This window comes from Carcharodon carcharias, chromosome 1 (genome assembly GCF_017639515.1).
Source record: "Carcharodon carcharias isolate sCarCar2 chromosome 1, sCarCar2.pri, whole genome shotgun sequence".
NCBI classification, from domain to species: domain Eukaryota; kingdom Metazoa; phylum Chordata; class Chondrichthyes; order Lamniformes; family Lamnidae; genus Carcharodon; species Carcharodon carcharias.
The window spans coordinates 103,826,052-103,847,607 of record NC_054467.1 but is presented as its reverse complement, the minus strand read 5'-3'; the positions used below and the strand labels follow the sequence as shown (position 1 = coordinate 103,847,607).

Sequence of the window (21,556 nt, the reverse complement as noted above, 5' to 3'; positions counted from 1 at the left end):
TGTTCATTTTGGCAGGAAGAATAAAATAGAAGCTAAATGGTGTGAGAATGCAGAGCTGTGAGATGCAGAGGGATCTGGGTGTTTTAGTGCATGAATCACAATAGGTTAGTATCTAGGTAGAGCAAGTAATTAGGAAAGCTAACAGAATGTTATCATTTATTGCGAGAGGTTATGCTTCAGTTATACAGAGCACCAGTGAGACCGCATCTGGAATACTGTGTACAGTATTGGTCACCTTATTTAAGGAAGGATGTAAATGCGTTGGAAGTAGTTCAGAGGTTTATCAGGCTAATACTTAGAATGGGTGGGTTGTCTTATGAGGAAAGGTTAGACAGGCTTGGCTTGTATCCACTGAAGCTGTGAAGATTAAGAAGTGACCTGATTGAAACCTGAGGGGTCTTGACAGGATGGATGTGGAGAGAAAGTTTCCTCTTGTGGGAGGATCTAGAACTAGGGGGTCACTGTTTAAAAATAAGGGGTCGCCTATTTAAAACAGGGATGAGGCGAAAATTTTCTTTCAGGTGGCTGAGAGTCTTTGGAACTCTCTTCCTGAAAAGGCGATGGAAGCAGAGTCTTCAAATATTTTCTAAGGCAGGGGTGGATAGATTCTTGGTAAGCAAGAGGGTGATAGGTTATCGGGGTTAGGTGGTATGCAGATTTGAGCTTACAGTCAGATCAGCCATGATCTTATGAAATGGTGAAGCAGGCTTGAGGGGCCGAATGGCCTACTCCTTGTTCATATGTATGTATATTGTGATGAAATGTATTCTTACCCCTGATATCTTTACAGACACTGGATCACATGCACTTCGCCTGTTCCCATGGAGATCTCCTGTAGAGAGGTGATATTTAGACACTAAACTAAAATCAAGTTTGCAACTTAAAAAAAAATACAACAGAAAAATTACATCTCATCGAATACAGCATCTGGACAAACCTATTCTTTGGCATTAGCTTCAGTGGATTTGAAATTTGAGTCTGAATAAGCACTGGATAAAGGAACATACTGAAACCGTCAAATAAAAACAGAAAACATTGGAAAAATGCAGCTGGTCTGGCAGCATCTGTGGAGAGAGAGAAACAGAGTTAACGTTTTGAGTCCAATATGACTCTTCTTTGGAAGAAGTACCTCCGAAGAGTCATATTCGATTCAAAATGTTAACTCTGTTTCTCTCTCCATAGGTGCTACCAGATCTGCATTTCCAGCATTTTGTATTTTTATTTCAGATTTCCAGCAGCCGCAATATTTTGCTTTTATTACACTGAAACCATTCTTGCCTTTCTCTCAGCCGCCACAAACTTTAATTTTTCAAAACACACTACTACCATCTTTTCCTGCATCATGTCCAGTTCTGTTCTTGTGCTAGGGAATTTAAAATTCTGGTCTTAAATCTACAGTCATCATTTGAGGTAGAACCTTTAGTCATCTTCGTCACTGGAACTCCCTTTCAAATCCCGGTCTTTATAAGTTTTCTCAAAACCCATCTGTTTCACTGAATTTTCAGTCAAATTCTTCCACAAAACATGAAATACATTCCTTTATTCACATATGAAGTGCCTTGGGATATTTGTGAGATAAGTGGAAATTGTTGAAACTGATTTCCTTTGCCTACAAGAGACAAGGACTCACATATTTGCTATGCAAGTCCAAAGAGAAGTATTTTGCGCCTAACCAAAAATTGTTCACTTAGGATGTATCATGATTTTACCAGCATTTTAACATGTGCATGTTGAAATTGATAATCTTTCTAAATGCAACCCAAATGCTGGGAAAGATTTGTTCAAAATGGAGGGCACACATTACATGTACTGATTTTAGGTAGGATATTATTTGTAGCAATGATGGTAACCGTCCAGAACGTGTAATCTGCTTGATTGGCACCATATCCAACACTTTTAAACATTCACTCTCATCACCACCAGGGCACAGTGAGTATCATTCATAAAATGCACTGCAGCAGCTCGCTAAGGTTCCTTCAACAGCATCTTCCAAACCCATGATTTCTAGGACCCAGAAGGAGAAGGGCAGCAGATGCATGGGAACACCAACATTGGCAAATTGCCCTCCAAGCCACAAACCATCCTGAATTGGAAGTACATCACTGCCCATTCACTGTCGTTGGGTCAAAAACCTGGAACTCCCTTCCAAACAGCACTGTGGGTTTACCTGCACTTGATGGTCTGCAGCAATTCAAGGCGCCAGCTCACCACCACTCAAGGGCAATTAGGGATGGGCAAAAATTGCTGGCTTTGTCATTGATGCTCACAGCACATGAATGAATTAAAAAAAAGCATCGATGAATTTAACAGGAAACTAGATGAGCACGAGGGGAAAAAGAACAGAAAGATTATGCTGATAGGGTTAGAGGCGGAGGTGCCTGTGTAGAGCATGATCACTGCCACAGACTAGTGGAGTTGAATGGCCTGTTTCTGTACTGTATACACTGGATAAGTCCCATATGAATACAGGAACTTGATTTCACTGTACAGGTTAATATATTGAAAGAGGATCTTTTGACAACAATTCAAGAAAATGATTCACTTCTATACAAATTTATTTTAAGCATCTTGAATCTGAATTTTTAAATGAGATTACTCTTTGAAAAAAATGTCCTGTGTATCCCTTCTATACTTGATATGCAGCTATTAGAGTGGTTTTAAATCAACTATCAATTGAAAACAAACTTGGATTCTTTTAAAAATTAAAGGATCCAGAGTAGTTTAAAGATATTTCATTAAAAAAACTTACCATTAATTTCAACAGGTTCATTAAATTTTATACATTTGTCATTGCACTGAATGGAAGATTCCATTACTTTTGCAAATACAGGCTCTCCATCTCTGCAAAATAGAAAAGCAAAATCCCTAAAATTAAGTAAAGCAAAAACTTTGGAGAAAATTATTCATTCGCAAAGGAAACTTTTATCTGATGTCTGAGCCACCACATTTAAAAACACAATTCAGTTTCATTTTTATAGGCGTTGAGTAAAATTACATCTAACATGGCATAGCAAAAATACATTTACTCTGTATTTGCCAAAACAAGTTTTTTTCTGCAACAAATTTATCCTTCATGAAATTGATACCAGTACACAATTTTGTTCTGTGTAGATATCTTTTTAGACTCTTCACACTAAAATTTAGGAGGCACAGTCACGGACACTGTACTGTGAAATACTTAGTTGCAATGTAAAGGCTAAAATTTATTCCATATACTAAGCAGTGAAATCTCAAAGATCCAAAATCACTCTCATTTCAATCATTTCTGATAACAACCATAACCCCTGCTGGGAAACAGGCATGCACTGAGAATACAAACATACAGAAAAAGGGCAAGGAAAGATTGATACAGCAAACCTGCCAGATTCCAAAATGTTGTTACCTTCATGCACCATCAAACTTTTCTTTGGCCTCTCCCAGATAATTGTGAGACAGTTGGGGGACCAATGGTGACTATTTTGGGGTGGGGTGGGAGGGTGGGGGGAAATGGGGTGGGGGTGCGATGGACAGCAATTACATAATTTCTTTGGTCAATTTAGGAAAAAAATTGCACAGATATTTTGACTTTGAGTTGTAGTGTAAAATGGAGGATATTGATTCAGCTGCTTATTATACATCTCTCCTGATTTTCACTTCCATTGCAAGGCATCATTTGGAAGATGCACAGCAATAGGGTTAGCAGTGGAGAGGGATTCGTTTTGGATTGCGATAACACTAGCATAATGGGCCAAATATCCTCCTTCTGTTCAGTAAACTCCTTTTTCTATAAGTTTCTTGAGCTTAGAATGAAGGCAGCTGTGGCATGGTGGAAGAGTACAGTTGGAAGGGTGGGGGGAATGTGGGGAAGAGGCGGAAGGCAGCAATGAGGAGGCAGAATCTGTAGTCCAACTTTAGGAGCTCCAAGGTAGAGAATACTATTTCACTTCTTGCAGATATAGCAGTTATAGCTGGGATGGACATAGGCAACAGTGCCAGCTACCTTGATGACCGGTAGAAAATAAAGTAAACGGGTTTAAGATTAATCACAAAAGCATGACAGAAAATAGGTAAAATAGGAAAATGTTATAGCAAGTTCCGAGATTGATTACAACATGCAGTGCGAGATCTTTGAAACAGGTCAATAGATATAAAAAGTAAAGTACAAGAGTTAAATGTGACTATGGTGTACAGTTTCTGCCAGTAGAACTAAAGCAATATAAAGAAGATCCGTGAAATTGTTACCATACATTTGGCAATGCTACACTATGCAACAAAAGGACCAATCGTACTATGTAAACAACCTCATGGTACCTTGTAACTTTTAAGGTGATGGCAGGGCCTGCATTTTGAAGGGTTTTTCTTGCCTCATCTGTTGTCATTCCATGTGTGCTAATGCCATTAATATGATGGATAACATCCAATGGTTGCAGACTTCCTTCTAAGTCAGCAGCTGATCCTGGGGCAATGCCACTTATGTAAATTATTTGGTATGCAGTATCACTGCCTCCTGCCACAGACAGGCCTGTATTAAAGACAAGCTTTATTTAATTGTACACTCAAGTGTTTAATGCTAGGAAATAGTTAATTATTTAACTTTTTCCAAACTATGATAACTCAATATAATATAGAATACATACAATTAATAAATTGTTCTGAATATTAAAAAAAAATGGGTCACTTTGACTGTGCGATAGCAGAAAATGGGCAACAGTAAATTTTACATCCCCCACCCCTCAATTTTTATTTCAACTGAAATCAAAATTACTCCATTTATGCAAGTGCTAGGCACATGATCTTCCTTACCCAACACAAATAAAGATCGTTAACATTATGTTTTTACTGTTTACACCATAAAATCATGCTTTTTTTTGGATTGATAAAAAATAGTTCTCTTGATTAAATTCTGATCCGATTCAAAGCAGATACCATTAATAACTACCATGCCAAAGCAAACTAAATTAATTCTCTATTCAACTTAAGATGTGCTGCCATTTCACATGGTGAGCATGTGAACCCAGACTACTTGATAAATTAGTGCTGGTGCCTCATTAAAATGTTACAGACATGGCAGCACAGTTCTTTGATGGGAGGTGTTGGATGGGAGGTGTTGGGTGGGGGAGGGGGGGAATAGAGTGCCTGGGGGCGGGGAGAAACCATATGTCTCTAATCCTACTGAACAGCAGCCAACATCTCTTAAAGCGGAGGTGCATTTTGACTACAAACAACAAGGAAAGCTTCAGAAAACTGAAATGGTTTGTAGAAGCACTAACAGGGCACCACCCAGCTTTTCCAATGCTGCTTTGGAGGACTTGATGTAGGCAGTGAGCGTAAGGGGGAAATCCTCCTCCCAGGTGGGACAGAAAACCCCCCCAGGAAATAATTCCCTGGTCAGAGGGAAGAAATCACAGAGGAAATCAATGCCAAGCCTTTAGCTCCAAGGACATGAGTGAAATGCCACAAAAGGTTCAATGACCTCACCAGAGTTGTCAAGGTTAAGAATATTGCTCTTACTCTCTGCCAACATCTCCAATCTCGTTGCTAACATTAATCACGTTCTCCACTTCCCTTTACAGTCTTCCAACCACTGCATCATATTTAACTATATCACTTCCTCCTTACACTTTGTTGTTTAATGAATTTGTTCTTTTATTCCTGTATTCACCACAAATATAAACACCAAATATGAACATCAGTATTTATATTTTCAGTGAAATGAGGGCAAGATTCAAAAGGCTGGACTGAAGCAAGACAGCCAGATGGTATAAAATGCCCAACATTATTTCAAAGAAGGGCAGAGGAGTTAGTCCCAGTGCCCTGGCCAAAATTTCGTTCTCAATTAACACTACAAGAATGGATTAACTGGTCATATCACATTGTGGTTTGCGGGAGCTTGCTGTGCACAAATTGGCTGCCACATTTTCTTCATTACTACACTTCAAAAGTACTTCAGTGGCTGTAAAATTCTTTGAGAGATCTGATAGTCATGAAAAGTGTGATATAAATACATTTTTTTTCTAATACAATCTAAGCAAGTAGCTGTTAAAATACTGTATCTAGAGATTCCTGATTCTGACTTGCTGCTCTTTCCAAACATAGACACCACTTGGGCCTCTCTCCAGTCAATAGGAACAATCAAAGACTTGCCAGGTTCCTTGCCTGTTTCCTTGAATCCTTGCAATGTGTCAAATAGGAACTGACATTTTACTAATTTTCTCTGATTTTGCCTAGGTTTATTAGGATCCAATTCCCCCTCTGAATTTCTCCTCGTGTTGACAGAAAAAAAACCTTAGAACATTCTTAAACAACAGGCTATTAAATTGGCAAGGAAATCTAACTTTAATGATCAATATATACTAAAGGACAAAGGTTTTAAGTTGGTTTTTGTTGTAGGGTGGCCGAATTGCTTACTTGTAATAGAGTTGATCTGCAGACAACTTCTTAAGCGGAAACTTTAAGTTTATTTACAATATACTCAGCAGCAACTACACGTTTGCTTTCAACTCCAACTCTAATCTGCCTGCAGAGGTAGCCTGCCTATTCTCACGTTGGTTTACACAGATCATGTGATCTTACATCACAAGGCTATTCCTAAAGGTACATTACACACTAAATAAAACCATAATTACTAGAGTTTTAATTTTGATTCCAAAACAATTGTAACAGGAGAACCTATAACAAAACTCCCACATAACAGGTCTCTCATTTTCATCTAAATAAAGTTTGTTTAGTCACTTTACTATTATTATTTTAACACATGCATTTTTTTTAAGTAGTATTATGTTTAATCAACAGTATTCTAGACAGCCAAGTTTATAGCACTACTCTAAATTACAAAACAGTTTATGAGGGGTTAACTATACACACTCCCTATGACAGGCTCAATTCCAGGTACAATCTATAGTGTGAGAGACAAGCGTGAGACACAGAAAGGACAGAAGTCCCAGTAACAATGACAGTATCTCAGTTAAATTTACACACAATATACATTGTTCAAACCTTTACCTATTATCACAAACACAACAAGCAGAATGGTTTAAAAAGCTTTACCTAGTTCATGCTTGTGGCACATCATTGTGATATCTGGGAGCATATGCGGTTTTACTGGAAACTCTGGTATTTCCAGGATCCGTCCAATTACCAAAGTGACTGTATCTGGGATAGATCGAAGAAAATCCACTGCTTCTGCATGGCTCATGCTGGTGATGTCAACACCATTCACCTACGACAAGCAGTGGCAAAAGAGCTAAAGCTGTTATGTAAAGTACACCTTCCAAATAAATGAGTCATCCAACTAGACTCCCATTCGCATGCTTATTGTATCTCTGCTTATGCTTGGACTTGTTTTGTCTAAAAGGTTTTGTTCATATGAAGCCAACTTTGCAATCTGATTCTATTGGTTATTCAACTGAGGATATGAAATACTATACCAAATAATTATTAAACTGTAATTGGTTCAGAGATACTTTATATTATCAGCACATCAAACCTCTATAAAAATGTCTATTAATTTTGTTTAGGAAGCATTTGTTGCATTTTAAAAGGACCACCAGTATACACTTGCTCTGGCAAAATAGTTGAAGCTACCATGTCTCATTACAGGTAGGATTTCCAAGAATTAGCACACTAATCATTTAGGTTTTAACCATTTATAGGAACTCTGCTATAAACTGGGTGAGGGATTTGGAAATTGGACATTTCTTATTTTACATTTTTAAAGTACATGAAAAATAAAACAATTGAACACTTGGATCCAAGCCATAACACAACACTGGTAGCTCAGTCACTATACTGCAGAGAAAAAAGTTAACTGGGATGAGAGGAGATGATGGACTAGTCACTTAACTATTGAGACTTGTTTTACCAGGTCACAAGATAATTACATAAAACAAAAGCAAAATGCGGTGGATGCTGGAGATCTGAAATGAAGAAAAAAGTACTGGAAAAACTCAGCAGGCCTGGCAGCATCCGTGGAGACTATAACAGAGTTAATGGCCGGGATTTTCCGTGTCCGCTGGCGTCGGGCGCGTTCGGTGGCATGAGCAGACAACATGATAAGACCAAAAACTGGCCACACGATGTTGTGAAACCAGTTCGCATTCGTCGGCTCAGCCCATTGATGGCAGGCCACGTTCCCCGCTATCGGATGTCAGGAACCTCATTGTAATACACCAGCTTCTCATTATAAGGCCAGCCCGTCAGACTCATACCCCCTGCTGGATTGTCCGCTCACGTTGGACGTCGGTGGGAAAACACACCGACAGGTTTAACAACAGCATATATAAGGTGTGCACATGGTGGGCTGCACTTCGTTCCAGACTTCAAGGTTTGTTTCCGTACCTTGCTTTGGTCAGCACTCACAGTCATCAGCGCCAGGCTTCACAAACAGCACCACGCCACTTTTAGAGAGGCTCACGGGCAGGTGTCTAACTACCAGGTCAGGCATATGTGGGAGGCTTTTCAATGGCTGCAGGGCTAGGGCTTGCTTGGGGAAGGGGGAGAAGTGGCCCTAGGCAAGGAAAGAGGCTGCAGGACAAGGGCTGTACTGCGAAAAGAGGGTATCCTAGGGTGTGTATGGGGGCACATGTTGATCTGTGCAATGGCCTCAGGATGGTGAGGGCTGAGGAGGCAGTCTCCAGAGGAGATGAGGTCAGATGCACATGTGAGGGCATGTGTATGAGAATGGATGGTGATGTCCCTTGAGTTGGTATTGAGTGAGATGTCAATGAATATGTAATGGGTTTGAGTGTGTAAATTTAGAGTGGTGAGATAGTTGCCATAACCTGGCTGCATGGGTGAGATCGTTCATCCCCTATCTGCATTGGATGGCCAACCTCTTCTGAGTAGCATTAGCACTGAGCACCACTGCCATCGACTACCAAGCCGGAGTGGTAATGTAGTTGCCCCTCCTGTGACCAGAGCGGGGGTAGAGGACATCACAACGGGCCTCCACAGCATCCAAAAGGCACTCGAGGGCTGCAGTCTTTTTGCCTTTCGGGGCTATGTCTTCTTTGCAGCAGTCCTGGGCTGAAAGCACTGAGTGCGGCTGTACTTTAAATGTTGTGCCTGGCATGATAAGGCAGCCAAGTGATGGTGTGGCTGGCAAATCGGAGCCTATCCGCCATGGAAATGGTATGTATCCGGGGAATGAATAATTAATGCGGCTGGTTTGGGACGATATAGCGTGAAAAGCCACCATTGCAGCTGGTGGGTAAAGCGTTGTTTTTCCTGCCCGTTACCACACTTTGTGCAAATCTAGGACGATTCTGCCCACGTTTCAGGTCCAATATTTTCAGTATCTGAGGAAGAGTCATATTGGATGTGAACCATTAACTCTGTTACTCTCTCCATAGATGTTACAAAACCTGCGCTTTATTTTTATACAAGATAATTACGCATTGAGAGGCCATTTGACACATTTTAGTTCATCTATCTAGAAAAACTCTGAGCTCTCCACTTCATCACTGTAAATCATTCACAGGTTTTCTTCTTCACTGCTTTACTTGGAATTTATTCCAAGTGCTCCCTTATGCTAGTCATTTATGCTTTTGAGACCATAAGACGGAGGAGCAGAAGTAGGCCATGCGGCCCATTGACTCTGCTCTGCCACTCGATGAGATCATGGTTGATCTGATAATCCTCAACTCTACTTTCCTGCCTTTATTCCATAATCCTTGATTCCCTTACTAATTAAAAATCTGTCTATCTCAGCCTTGAATATGCTTAACGACCCAGCCTCCACAGCCCTCCGTGGTAAAGAATTCCACAGACTGACTATCCTCAGAGAAGAAATTCCTCCTTTTCTGTTTTAAATGGGCACCGCCTTACTTTGAGATTATGACCTCTGGTCCTAGGCTCTCCTACAAGGGGAAACAATCTCTCAGCATCTACCCTCTTATGGGTAGCATTTTCCCTCCATTGGGGGGGGTGGGGGGAGGTGCAGGCGCTGACCCAATCGGTGCCCCAATCCGGTCCGCACCGCCATTTTACGTGGAAGGCTATTTAAGGCCTGCCCAGCGTGACGTGCACCCGGAAGCGCTTAGCGCTCCCTGTGGGGGAGGGTCCCTGAGTCGGGGAGTGTGCTCTTTCACACATGCACTAGAAAGAGCGCAGAAATCTCCCTGAGGCACAGAGGTGCCTCAGGGAGATTAGTTTTAAGTTTTAATAGTTCAATGAAGTGTTGAAAAAAATTATATGACACATCCTCTCATGTGAAACTGTCACTGGGCTGGGACATGTGCATTAATCTCAACAAAAATTTTTGAGAAAATTTATCATTCATGAAACCTCATCCTGCCTGTGGATGAGGTTACATAAAAAGTGCGTAGGCCACCTGGGCTCTTCACCTGCCCTTCAGCCTTAAGGTTGGACAGGCAGCTCTGTTAGTTATTTTAATTGTTAGTTAAATGGCCTTAATTGGTCTTTGACAGTTCAGAGGGCTCACAGCCAAGTCAGCTGCGTGCCCAACGAACTGAAAATCTAAATGATGTGAGGTGACGTCGGGGCACATGCCCGACATCACCCCGTGTCATTTTGTGCCTCGGCGAGCCGAAGATTCTTCCCTATATGTTTCAACAAGGTCGCTTTTTTACTACTTTTGAATTTGCATTCACATGTGTCACAGTTTAAAGTACATTCCAGGATTACTTTTCACAATTTCCTTACCTAACTTACATAAGTCTATAAGGCCAACTGTCAGACACATCCTTTAGAAGCTGAAAAGCCCAGGTTTCCCCGGTCTTTTCTAATAAACTGACCTCTGATACCGGGAATCAGCCTCATGGCTCTTCTCTGTACTTCCTTGAGGACTTGAATGTCTCATTTATATCTCAATGACGAAACTGAGCACTCAAGGTGCTGGTTGACTAGAAAACTGTACAGATTAGTCAGGACTTTGTGATATATTCCACTGATTTGGCTGTGCAGTTCAATATGCTATTGGCTGCGTTGATTGCTGCTCTGCAATGGTTATACTAGTTGAGAACTGAATCTATTAAGACTCCTCTGGCACTTTCAAATGCTTTCCTGAGCCATTTCAACAACATTCAGGCAGTAGATGTGTCTCTCACTTTTCTCTCCTATATGAAACAACTTGTTCATCAGCCATTGTTCTACCTACATTTATGTTCTGTCTCTTTAATTTCCATGCTGCTTTCTTTGATTCCCCAGCCCCTCCCCTTTGCTATCATCTGCAAATTTTACTGATTTGCATTCTGATTCTGAATCCAAGTCAATTAGAAATAGTCTTGTCACAGATCCCAGGTTCCCAAACTCAAAATGTCCCCACGCTGACATGATTTTACTTAACTTTTATCAATAAGCCTTTTTTACTCTTTGTTCAATTTCTTATCCAATTCCATGATTACAGTTTTGATTTCAACAAGTAACGCCATGTGCGAAGTCTTCTGGATGTTGAGGTACACCATGCTGTACTTTGATGAAAGGTCATGGACCTAAAACGTTAACTGTTTCTGACTCCACAGATACTGCCCAATCTGCTAAATATTTCCAGTATTATCTGTTTTTATTTCAGGTTTGCAGTATCAAGACACATTTAGGATAATTACTTCTGTTCTAGTTGGACTTACCATTATCAATCTGTCACCAGGTCTTAATCTTCCATCACTTTTTGCTGGGTCCTGGATGATGTCATGTATGTAGCAACCAATGTTAGCATCCCCTTTTGTGACAGTAAATCCCAAACTCCCCTTTTCTGATTTCTTCAAAGTAATATGCAACTCCACTTCCTATTGCAAAGGGAATTGGTGATAATTTTAGAGCAAGGAGCAGACATTGACACAGAAAAAAATCTACCTGTGTATTATATAAAAGAATTCTCACTGGATTAACCCATCTTGCACGTAAAAGGGTCTGAAATTAAACGAGTAAGCAAATTTTAAGTGTAGTGGGTTTTCATTGTCTGTTCAAACAACAAGGTGGTAATTGATAAATCAATCACAAATTAAATTAAATCCATTGTAGTGATTACTTCAAAATGATTGTTATGCCTAAAAAATGCAGCAAGTAACCTATCATTAATATTTACTGGCTGTAATTCATCTTCTTCCTCCTCCTCTTCAAGGTGCTCGCTGTCCTGATGTGGTGCTGAAGTGGTTATAATGTTTGAAGAGGCTGAAGATTCTATTTCAGATCTTGAACTGGAACTAATGCACTTTTCATCTACCGGAGTAGGAGAGGGAACCTCAGTTTCAAGTCCGAAGCCTTGATGCGACATAAGGTTTAGAAGCACTGGTGAAGGTGGCTTTCTAAGATACAAGTAGGATTAAAAACAACTTAAACAGGGCAAGTCTATGTTAATAACCTAAATCACAAATTAACTTTCTTCAGTAAAAGGTGTATTGTTTCACGTTATGATTTGCTTTTTCAAATTACTTAGATTAAATTTGATTTTTTTGAAGTGACAGATATGTAGAAATTACCATTGGCAATCTGAACATTCAATAAATTAGTACTAAATTCAACCTTCCAATGATGTAATGGAAGCATGAATTCATTAAGTGCTCATATTGCCTGATCCCATATCCTTTCCATCACCAAATAACACCTTTGTTGTTGCAGTAAAATGACTGACAATAATTTCTACCCAATAGATAACAAAGCCTTGTATAAAAATGAGAACTAAAGAATAAAATTAGCTCCAGTATACTGTGTAGCCCCTTCCATTTGCAAATTGTACCTGAATTGTGTGCACCTATGTGTTAGTAAATATGAATGTCCCTCTTCCTTTATCACCTTTGTCTTTTATCACTTTCAACACAGGTACAGCATGGAATTTACTGTGACAATACTATTTTTTACTTAAAAAGAAATGGATTTTCCATTTATATAACACCTTTAACAATCTTCAGGATGCCCCCAGAGTGCTCCAATTAAGTATGATTGAAGTGCTTTCACTGCAATAATGTAGAAAAACATGGCAGCCAACTTGCACAAGACCCCAGAAATTGCAATTAGATAAACAGTGACGCATTCTGATATGGGTTGATGGGTAAAAGCTGGCTAAGTCACTAATAGAACTTCCTTGCTTTTCTTAAAATCCTGCTATAGAGTCTTTTATGTCCAACTGAGATGGCAGATGGGACCTCTGCTAATGATTTCATCTGAAAGACTTGACTTGGAAGGTTTTGGCTCAAACCTTGCTTCAAGATCTAGGCACATAATCTAGGCTTAAACTTCAGTGCAGTAGAGAGGAAACATTGCAATGCCGAAGCTGCCATCGTTTAGCTGAGATGTCTACCTGGAGATCCCATCCATTTGTTGTGGTGGATATAAAAGATCCAGTGAAGGATGTTCTCCCAGTGCCCTGGGCCATTTTCTTTCATCAGTAAACATTAACACCACCAAGAACAGATTATTTCCTCATTCATCCTAATTAGCAAAGAGGTTTGACTGGTGCATTTGCCTACATAATTTGCTTCATTTAAGGAGTGCAAGTACATTTGCCAATGGAGTGAAAAACAAAACTGTAAGATTGTATTTTGGAAAGGGTAGGCTTGTTTGTAGTTTAAATGAATGGATACTGGAGAAAAAAAACAATATTACACAAAGTAAAATTAGTTTCACACTTAAATTGTTAATGACCCAGGAGGTTTTCAAACAAATCAAAGAGCCTATACAAAACAGACAGATTGGATGAATCAGGTGGTTAAAGAATACTACGCTAAAATTCAATGTGGATGCTCTCAATCTCCTGCTGTAATATCAATGAGAAACTGGCAGAAACTTAAGAGAAATACTTGCAAATGATTGTTTTAGGCCACTTTACTGAGGGTTCTGTAGGTCTCCTGCTGAAATTATGACAAAAAATTCCAAACCCTTTTCCCTTCATCAAGACCAAAGGTTCAATCCAAAACAAATGAAAAGTATTCATCACTCTGCTGGCTGCAAAGTTATCAAGATAGATAAGTGTATGTGGTTTGAACTCTTGTAAGCATGGTGCCATATCAAAAGCTCAAAAGAACTCGAGACAACTTGCAATCGTACAGGGAAAAGATACAAGCATGGGTGGTATGAAGTGGCAAACTCAAACTGGCACAACTCCATGGCTTCATCCCTCCAAATCTCTAATTGCCTTCAGTTCTACAACCCTCTGAGATATATGCGATAGAGAGAGCCAAGTGATCCCACAATCAACGGATCAGATCAAACCACTGCCACATCAAGTTGTGAATGGCGGTGGACAAGTAATGGGAGGAGAAGGCTCCACAAATATCCCCATTCTCAATGATGGGGGAGCCAGCATGTCAGTGCAAAGCACAGGGCTGAAGCATTTGCAACCATCTTTAGCCAGAAGTGTCAACTGAATGATCCATCTTGGCCTCTCCCCAACGTCCCCAGTATCACAGATATCCCAACGTCCCCAGCATCACAGATACCAATTTTCAGCCAATTCGATTCACTCCAAATGAAATCAAAAAACAGCTGAAGGATTTGGATACCGCTAAGACTATGGGCCCTGACAACATTCCGGCAATAGTACTGGAGACTTGTGCTCCAGAACTAGTTGCACCCCTAGCCATGCTGTTCCAGTATAGCTACAACGATGGCATCTCCCCAAGAGAGTAGAAAATTGCCCAGTTAAGTCCTGAAGCCAAAAAGCAGGACAAATCCAACTAACCAATTATCACTCCATGAATCTACTCTCAATCATCAGTAAAGTAATGGAAGGTATTGTTGACAGTGCTATCAAGTGGCACTTACACAGCAATAACCTCCTCAATGACGTTCAGCTTGGGTTCCACCAGGATCATTTGGCTTCAGACCTCAGTATAGCCTTGGTCCAAACACAGGCAGCAGAACTGAATTCAAGAAATGAGGTGAGAATGACTGCCTTTGACATCAAGGCAGCATCTGACCAAGCGTGGCATCAAGGATTCCGAGCAAAACTAAACAGAGAATGGCTGCAGAATTCCGAGGTGCAGGGGGATCTAGGTAATCTGGTGCATGAGCCACAAAAAATTAGTATACAGGGACAGCAAGTAATTAAGAAGGCTAACGGAATGCTATCCTTTATTACGAAAGGAATTGAACATAAAGGGAGGGATGTTATGCTTCAGTTATACAAGCATTGGTAAGACCACATCTTGAACACTGCATGCTGTTTTGATCTCCTTACTTAAGGAAGGATGTAAATGCGTTGGAGGCAGTTCAGATGAGGTTTACTAGATTGATACCTGGAATGAGTGCGTTGTCCTATGAGGAAAGATTGAATAAACTGGGCTTTTTTCCACTGGAGTTTAAAAGAGTGAGGAGTGACTTGATTGAAGCATATAAGATCCTGAACAGCCTCAACAAGGTGGACGTGGAAAGGCTGTTTCCCCTTGTGGGTGAATCCAGAAGTAGGGGGGGGGGCAATATATTAAAATTAGGGGTCACCCTTTTAGGACAAAAATGAGGAGAAATTTTTCTCTGAGGATTGTGCGACTTTGGAACTCTGCCTCAGAAGGCAGTGAAGGCGGGGTCATTGAATATTTTTAAGACAGAGGTAGATAGATTCTGATAAAAACAAAAAAACTGCGGATGCTGGAAATCCAAAACAAAAACAGAATTACCTGGAAAAACTCAGCAGGTCTGGCAGCACAAGGGTCATGAGGACTCGAAACGTCAACTCTTTTCTTCTCCGCTGATGCTGCCAGACCTGAGTTTTTCCAGGTAATTCTGTTTTTGTTGTAGATAGATTCTGGTTAGGCAATGAAATCAAAAGTTATCGGGGGTAGATGGGAATGTGGAATTTGAAACACAAACAGATTAGCGATGATCTTATTGAATGGCGGAGTAGGTTTGAGGGGGCCGAATGGCCTATTTCTATGTTTGTATGTAATGGTAATCACAGGGGCAAACTTCCTACTGGTTGGAGTCATACCGAAAGGAAGATTGGTGTGATTGTTAGAGGTCAATCATCTCAGCCCCAGGCCATTGCTACAGGAACTCCTCAGGATAGCACCCTAAGCCTAATCATCTTTGGTTGCTTCATCAATGACTTCCCTCCATCATAAGGTCAGAAGTGGGAATGGTGGGTGGAATTTTAAGCCAGCCGAATTTTACGGTCCTGCGAAGTCAATGGATTTTAGGATGGCTCGCCGCAATGGGGCTGTAAAGTTCCAGCTGTTCACTGATGAGTTTAACATTCAGCACCATTCACAACTCCTCAGATTCTGAAGTAGTCAGTGATTACTGTTGCAAGATCTAACATTCAGGCTTGGGTTGAAAAGTAACATCTGAGCTACACAAGTGCCAGGCAATGATCACCTCCAACAAGAGAGAATCTAACCATCTCTCCTTGATGTTCAATAATATTATCATTGATGAATCTCCCAACTTCAACATGCTTCGGGTAGCCATTGACCAGAACCTGAACTGGGCCAGCCTTATAAATATTGTGGCTACAAGAGCAGGTGGGAGGATGGGAATTCTATGTCAAATAACTCACCGCTTGACTCCCCAAAGCCTGTCCACCATCTACAAGGTAGAAATCAGGAGTGTAATGGATACTCTCCACTGGCTTGGATGAGTGCAGCTCCAACAACACTCAAGAAGCTCAATTCTATCCAGGACAAAGAAGCCCACTTGATCAGCACCCCATCCACCACCTTTAAACATTCACTCCCTCCATCACTGGCAGACAGTGGCAGCAATGTGTACCAAAAACAAGATTCACTACATGTTGCCAAGCCCCTTCAAGAGTACCTTCCAAACCAGTGGACTATACCAACTAGGAAGACAAAGGCAGCAGATGCAAGGGAACACTACCACCTGCAAGTTCCCCAACAAGCCACACATCACCCTGACTTGGAACAATATTGCCATTCCTTCACTGTCACTGGGTCAAAAACCCAGGACATCCTTCTTACCAGCACTGTAGGTGTACCTACGCTTGATGGACTGCAATAGTTCAAGAAGGTGGTGCCACCTAATCAAGGGCAATTAGGGATGAGCAACAAATGCTGACCTTGCCAACAACACTCACATCCCATGAAAAAATTTTAAAAATCCTCCAATTCTGGCTTCTTAAACGCCCCCAATTTTAAGTGCTCCACCACTAGAGTTCATGCCTTCAGCTGAAAAGGCCCCAGGTTTCGGTATTGCCTACCTAAGCCTCTCTGTCTCTCGACCTCACTTTCCTCCTAAAAGGCACACCTTAAAAATCACCTTTTAGACCAAGCGCTTGGTCATGCGTGCTAATATCTCCTTATATGGCTCGGTTATCAATTTTTCTTTTAGAATGCTCCCATAGTGTGTCTGTGGGTCTTCTTACTACATTAAAGGTGCTATATAAATACAAGTTGTTATTTCTGTTCTTGCAAGGATTTTTGGCCATTACACCACAGAAATGTTAAACTCCTGATGCTTTTCATTTGATCATATACTCTGATCATTTAATCAAAATGAAACAAAGAATGTTGGAAGGAGATAAAATGCTGAATGGTATGTTTCAAAACCAACCTGTTAATTAGCTCATGTTTAGAAGATTCTGGTGGAGAGAAGTAAATAGGTTGGACGGTTCCTCCCTGGTTGCATGGCAGTTCATATTGGTTGCTGGAGAAAGATATCGAAGTCCCGGATATTTGACAAACGGCGATCATTTTGTTGTGACTCACATCATCTTTTAACATGGAAAGCTTATCAAAATCATCACAATCTGAGCTGTCACTATAGCTATTCCTTCGAGAAGGAGACTTCAGCCTTGGATTTTGAAATTCATTTTCAATTTCTACTTCACCTTCATCCGCAGTACTGTTATTCATCTGTCCAGATATCAGTGAGCTGTCCAAGCACTGTTTCTGTAATTTAGTCCCATATGTCTGGGAATCATTTACATTCTGCAACAATCAAAGACCTAGTCAAATTACATGTCTACACTTTCAAAAACATTTTCCAATTCAAGCACAATCTGAAGCTTTGTTTTTAAGGGATTGCATTTTCTTGTTAATTTTCAACATAATTATATTTAAGGTACATCTACAGCAGAAAATTATTTTCTTAAAGTTCCAAATGCTTCATGGATACAATTGTACAGAAAGCTCCTTAACAACATGCGTTAAATCTTTTTTGAGGAGGCTACTATGGAGAACAATGAAGAGAGAATACTGACTAAACAAAAACATAAGAATGAGGATGCTGGAAATCTGAAAAAAAAAACAAAAAATGCTGGAACCGCTCAGCGGATCAGGCAGTGTCTGTGGAGAGAAACAGAGTTTCTCCGGAGACTGGACAGAAAATGGAAAGTGCCATCAGCACCCTGTAGGACTTACATGGAAATTGCCCTAGAAATCTGAATTTCCAATGGACAACTTACCTGCTGCCTGGGACCCTGCGCAGAAGTCTTTGACTCTGAGCTAGAGTTGAAGACTTAGACGGAGATACACAGCTTATCTTGATAGTTACCCAGGAAATGCAACAAAGTTTAAAAGCTGGGTAACTCAATCGGATAACGACCCTTCAATCATCTCCCCGGCCAACGGACTACCCCCTGAGCAGCCCTAACTACCTTCCCCAGTCATCCAATTAAGAATCCTCACCAGACTCTACAATCCCCCAACTAGGTCATACTAACCCACCCTACCTCCAACTGGACCCAACTACCACCCGGCCCCCCAACTATCCTCCCCAACCCGACTAGACCACTCATCCCTACCTGACTACTCCACAACCCAATCCAAGAACCCCCCCCGACCTGACCTAACTATCCCTGATCTCTCCTGATTACAATTCTGAACCAAATATCCCCCAACCCAACCGTTGACTCTCCAGGACCTGACCACCCACCTGACCCAACACAACCAGCCCCGACTTGACTGCAACCCCAATCCGATGACTCAACCTGACTACCCCCCCAAGCTTGACCTGGCTACTCACCCCCGACCCAACTACATACCCTCAACTTGACTACCCACCCCCCTCCCCGACTACTTTCTGACCGGATCTGGCTATCCCCTCTGACCATCTGACTACCTCCCCAGCCACCACCCTGACCCAATTACCCCACTGATTTGACTTCCTACCAACCTGACCTGACTACTACCCAAAATCTAGCTCAATTACCTATTAACATGGCTACACCCCTACCATCTGACTGCCTCCTGATTTCCCCCACCAGCCCGACTAACCCCAACCCAACCAGGCTAACCTCCGATGTGACCCTGACCACCCAACTACCTCCCCTTAAAAACCCATCTCCCCATCAACTGACTATGCTTCAAATCACCCAATTACCCATTCAGCCCCTACCCACCTATTCGCTAACATTCATTAAAAGGCTGGGCCTTTAAATACTTAACAGAAAACAGCAGCTAATCTTGTAAAAAGAGGTATGCCCTCTTCTCCCAACTCTACTCCGTCCCCAGGGGATGCTGCACTGTGCAATTCTTTGACAACAGGGATTGGAAGATTTCAGAAGAAATGCGCAGTAGTGTCAGGACAGGAAAATCTTCGCAAGTGGTGGCAATGTGTGCAGCAATGCTGCTGCTTGGAAGATTCAGGTCAATGTTTCAGGTTGAGATGAGCTTTCATCAGAACAGACTGTTCCTCGGTTTTCTCATGGCCCAGGTTACCAGGCCATAAAAGGGAGACGGGAGTTGCCTCCAAAAGAAGGTGCATGCCTTTTACAGCACTGCTTGTAGACCAGGAGGAGCAAAAGTGACCCATCCAGATACTTAGGCAAACCTTTGCCAATCACGGCCTCTCTTTTTCCATTGCCATGGTCACCGGCCTCCCCCATCCCCTCCAGCCTCAATCTCTAGTTCCCAATTACCATTTTCTTTGCCTTTCTCCCCACCCCCATCAACCCCAATATCTCGCTCCCTCCTTCCCAATTGCTGCTCCCGTCTCCCCTACCAAGCTCTGATCTCTCATTCCCTACCTCTCTCCACTGCCAGGGACTGACCCCACAAGGGACCCTGGTTGTGGCCTCCAGCCCAGCAGCATGTCAATTTGGCCAATTGCTGGGTGGGAAATGAACAATGAAATAATAACTAGGTTCTCCCCTTAAATCTGACAGAACCTCTGTGTCCTCAGCCTTGCTGGATTTTGTCTGTGATATTGCACACTTTTCCCAACTTCCTGTAAATGTCAGGGCCTAGGATCCCATACATTCAAAGAAAAAAATACTCCTCCCATTCTACCATTCGTGCAGAAAACTGACTGCATGCCGAAACTTAATACAGAAACAGCCCTGCTGGTTTAGCTGGAACTCCAGTTTCTCCTCAGAAAACTTGCATTGAAAAAAAACTGCAGATGCTGGAAATCTAGATAAAACCAGAAAATGCTGGAAATACTCAACAAGTCAGGCAGCATCTGTGGAGACAGAAATGAGAGTTAGTGGTTCAGGTTAATGACCTTACATTGGAACTGGGAAAAGTTAGGGATTTTATAGGTTTTAAGTAAGTGGAAGGGGGAGGATCAGAAAAAGAAAGAAAAGGGAAACTCTGTGATAGGCTGCAAGGCAGGAGAGATTAAATGACAAAAAGATTGGTGGTGCATGGTCATAGGAGTGACAATAGAATGAGTAAAGAAACAAAAATGAGGAGATGTGAATGGCAGAACGATGAACAGCTGCTGTCCAAAAGCAAAAAAAGAGAAAAACTAGAGTAAATCCAACACCCATGAAAAGAAAAGGAAACAAAACGAGGGCAGAGGTAACGGTCCGAAATTGCTGAACTCAGTGTTGAGTCCAGGAGGCTGTAAAGTGCCTAATCAAAAGATGGGGTGCCATTCCTTAAGTTCCATTGGAACAGAGCAAGAAGCCAAGGAGGTCCTGCGTTTGCGTGGAAAGGTGCTGTGGGAATGGGAGGGCAGGGGATGTTGGGGTAATTGAGGAGTGGATCAGGGTGTCGCGTATGGTCCCTTTGGAATGCTGTAAGGGGAGGGGAAGACGTATTTGCTGGTGGCACCATGTTGGATGTGGTGGAATGAAGAATGGTCTGTTGCATAAAGAAGCTGGTGGGTGAAAGGGGAGGACAAGGGGAACCCTATCGTAGCTCTGAGAGGGGGCAGGGAGGGGGAAAGAGAGGTGGGGGCATTTGCATAGGAAATGGGACTGACGGGCTGAGCACCCTGTCAAACATGCTGGGGGCAAATCTTTCATTGGGGAAATAGGAAGACCTATCAGAACCTCTAGGATGGAGGGCTGCATCATTAGAGTAGATGCGGTGGAAACAGAGAAACTGGTAGAATAGAGTAGAACAGGAAGCAGGGTGTGGGGAGTGTAGTGGAGATAGCTGTGGGAGTCATTGAGCTGGTAGTGAATACTGGTTGAAGGCCTATCCCCAGAAATAGATACAGGGGGCTCGGGGAAGGGAAGGGAAGGGAAGTTGCATCCAAATTGGACTGACCGTTTTGAGGTATACTTTCAGTCTATTCCTGCTTCTCACGCCCTTCTGTTGGCATGTCTCCATTTTTCTTCCTTTCTAACTCTGACATTTTTTATTACTTTGATGGTTTCTAACTTTTGACTAAAGGGGAAAAAATACTTGTTCTATTTTAAGTGAACATTACATGGAATTGCTGAGGTGAACACTGTCGTGCAAGGTGCCCACGCAAGTAAAGCAGTTCATTTACCAGT

At 41.7% G+C, this 21,556-nt stretch overlaps 1 protein-coding gene across 5 annotated transcripts in view; it reads right to left on the bottom strand.

The window, feature by feature from the left end:
* Positions 1-21,556, bottom strand: part of ptpn13 (protein tyrosine phosphatase non-receptor type 13) — a 270,908-nt gene that overhangs the window by 71,740 nt on the left and 177,612 nt on the right. For 4 of the 5 annotated variants that reach the window (XM_041196016.1, XM_041195983.1, XM_041196006.1 and 1 more), the window contains 8 exons: positions 17,440-17,816; positions 12,023-12,242; positions 11,818-11,847; positions 11,565-11,723; positions 7,027-7,198; positions 4,291-4,501; positions 2,750-2,841; positions 774-832 (listed from right to left, as the gene is read on the bottom strand). In XM_041196016.1, coding sequence (XP_041051950.1) covers positions 774-832; positions 2,750-2,841; positions 4,291-4,501; positions 7,027-7,198; positions 11,565-11,723; positions 11,818-11,847; positions 12,023-12,242; positions 17,440-17,816 — 1,320 coding nt within the window. The remainder of the gene's footprint in view (positions 1-773; positions 833-2,749; positions 2,842-4,290; positions 4,502-7,026; positions 7,199-11,564; positions 11,724-11,817; positions 11,848-12,022; positions 12,243-17,439; positions 17,817-21,556) is intronic. The other variant, XM_041195993.1, reaches the window with a different exon arrangement.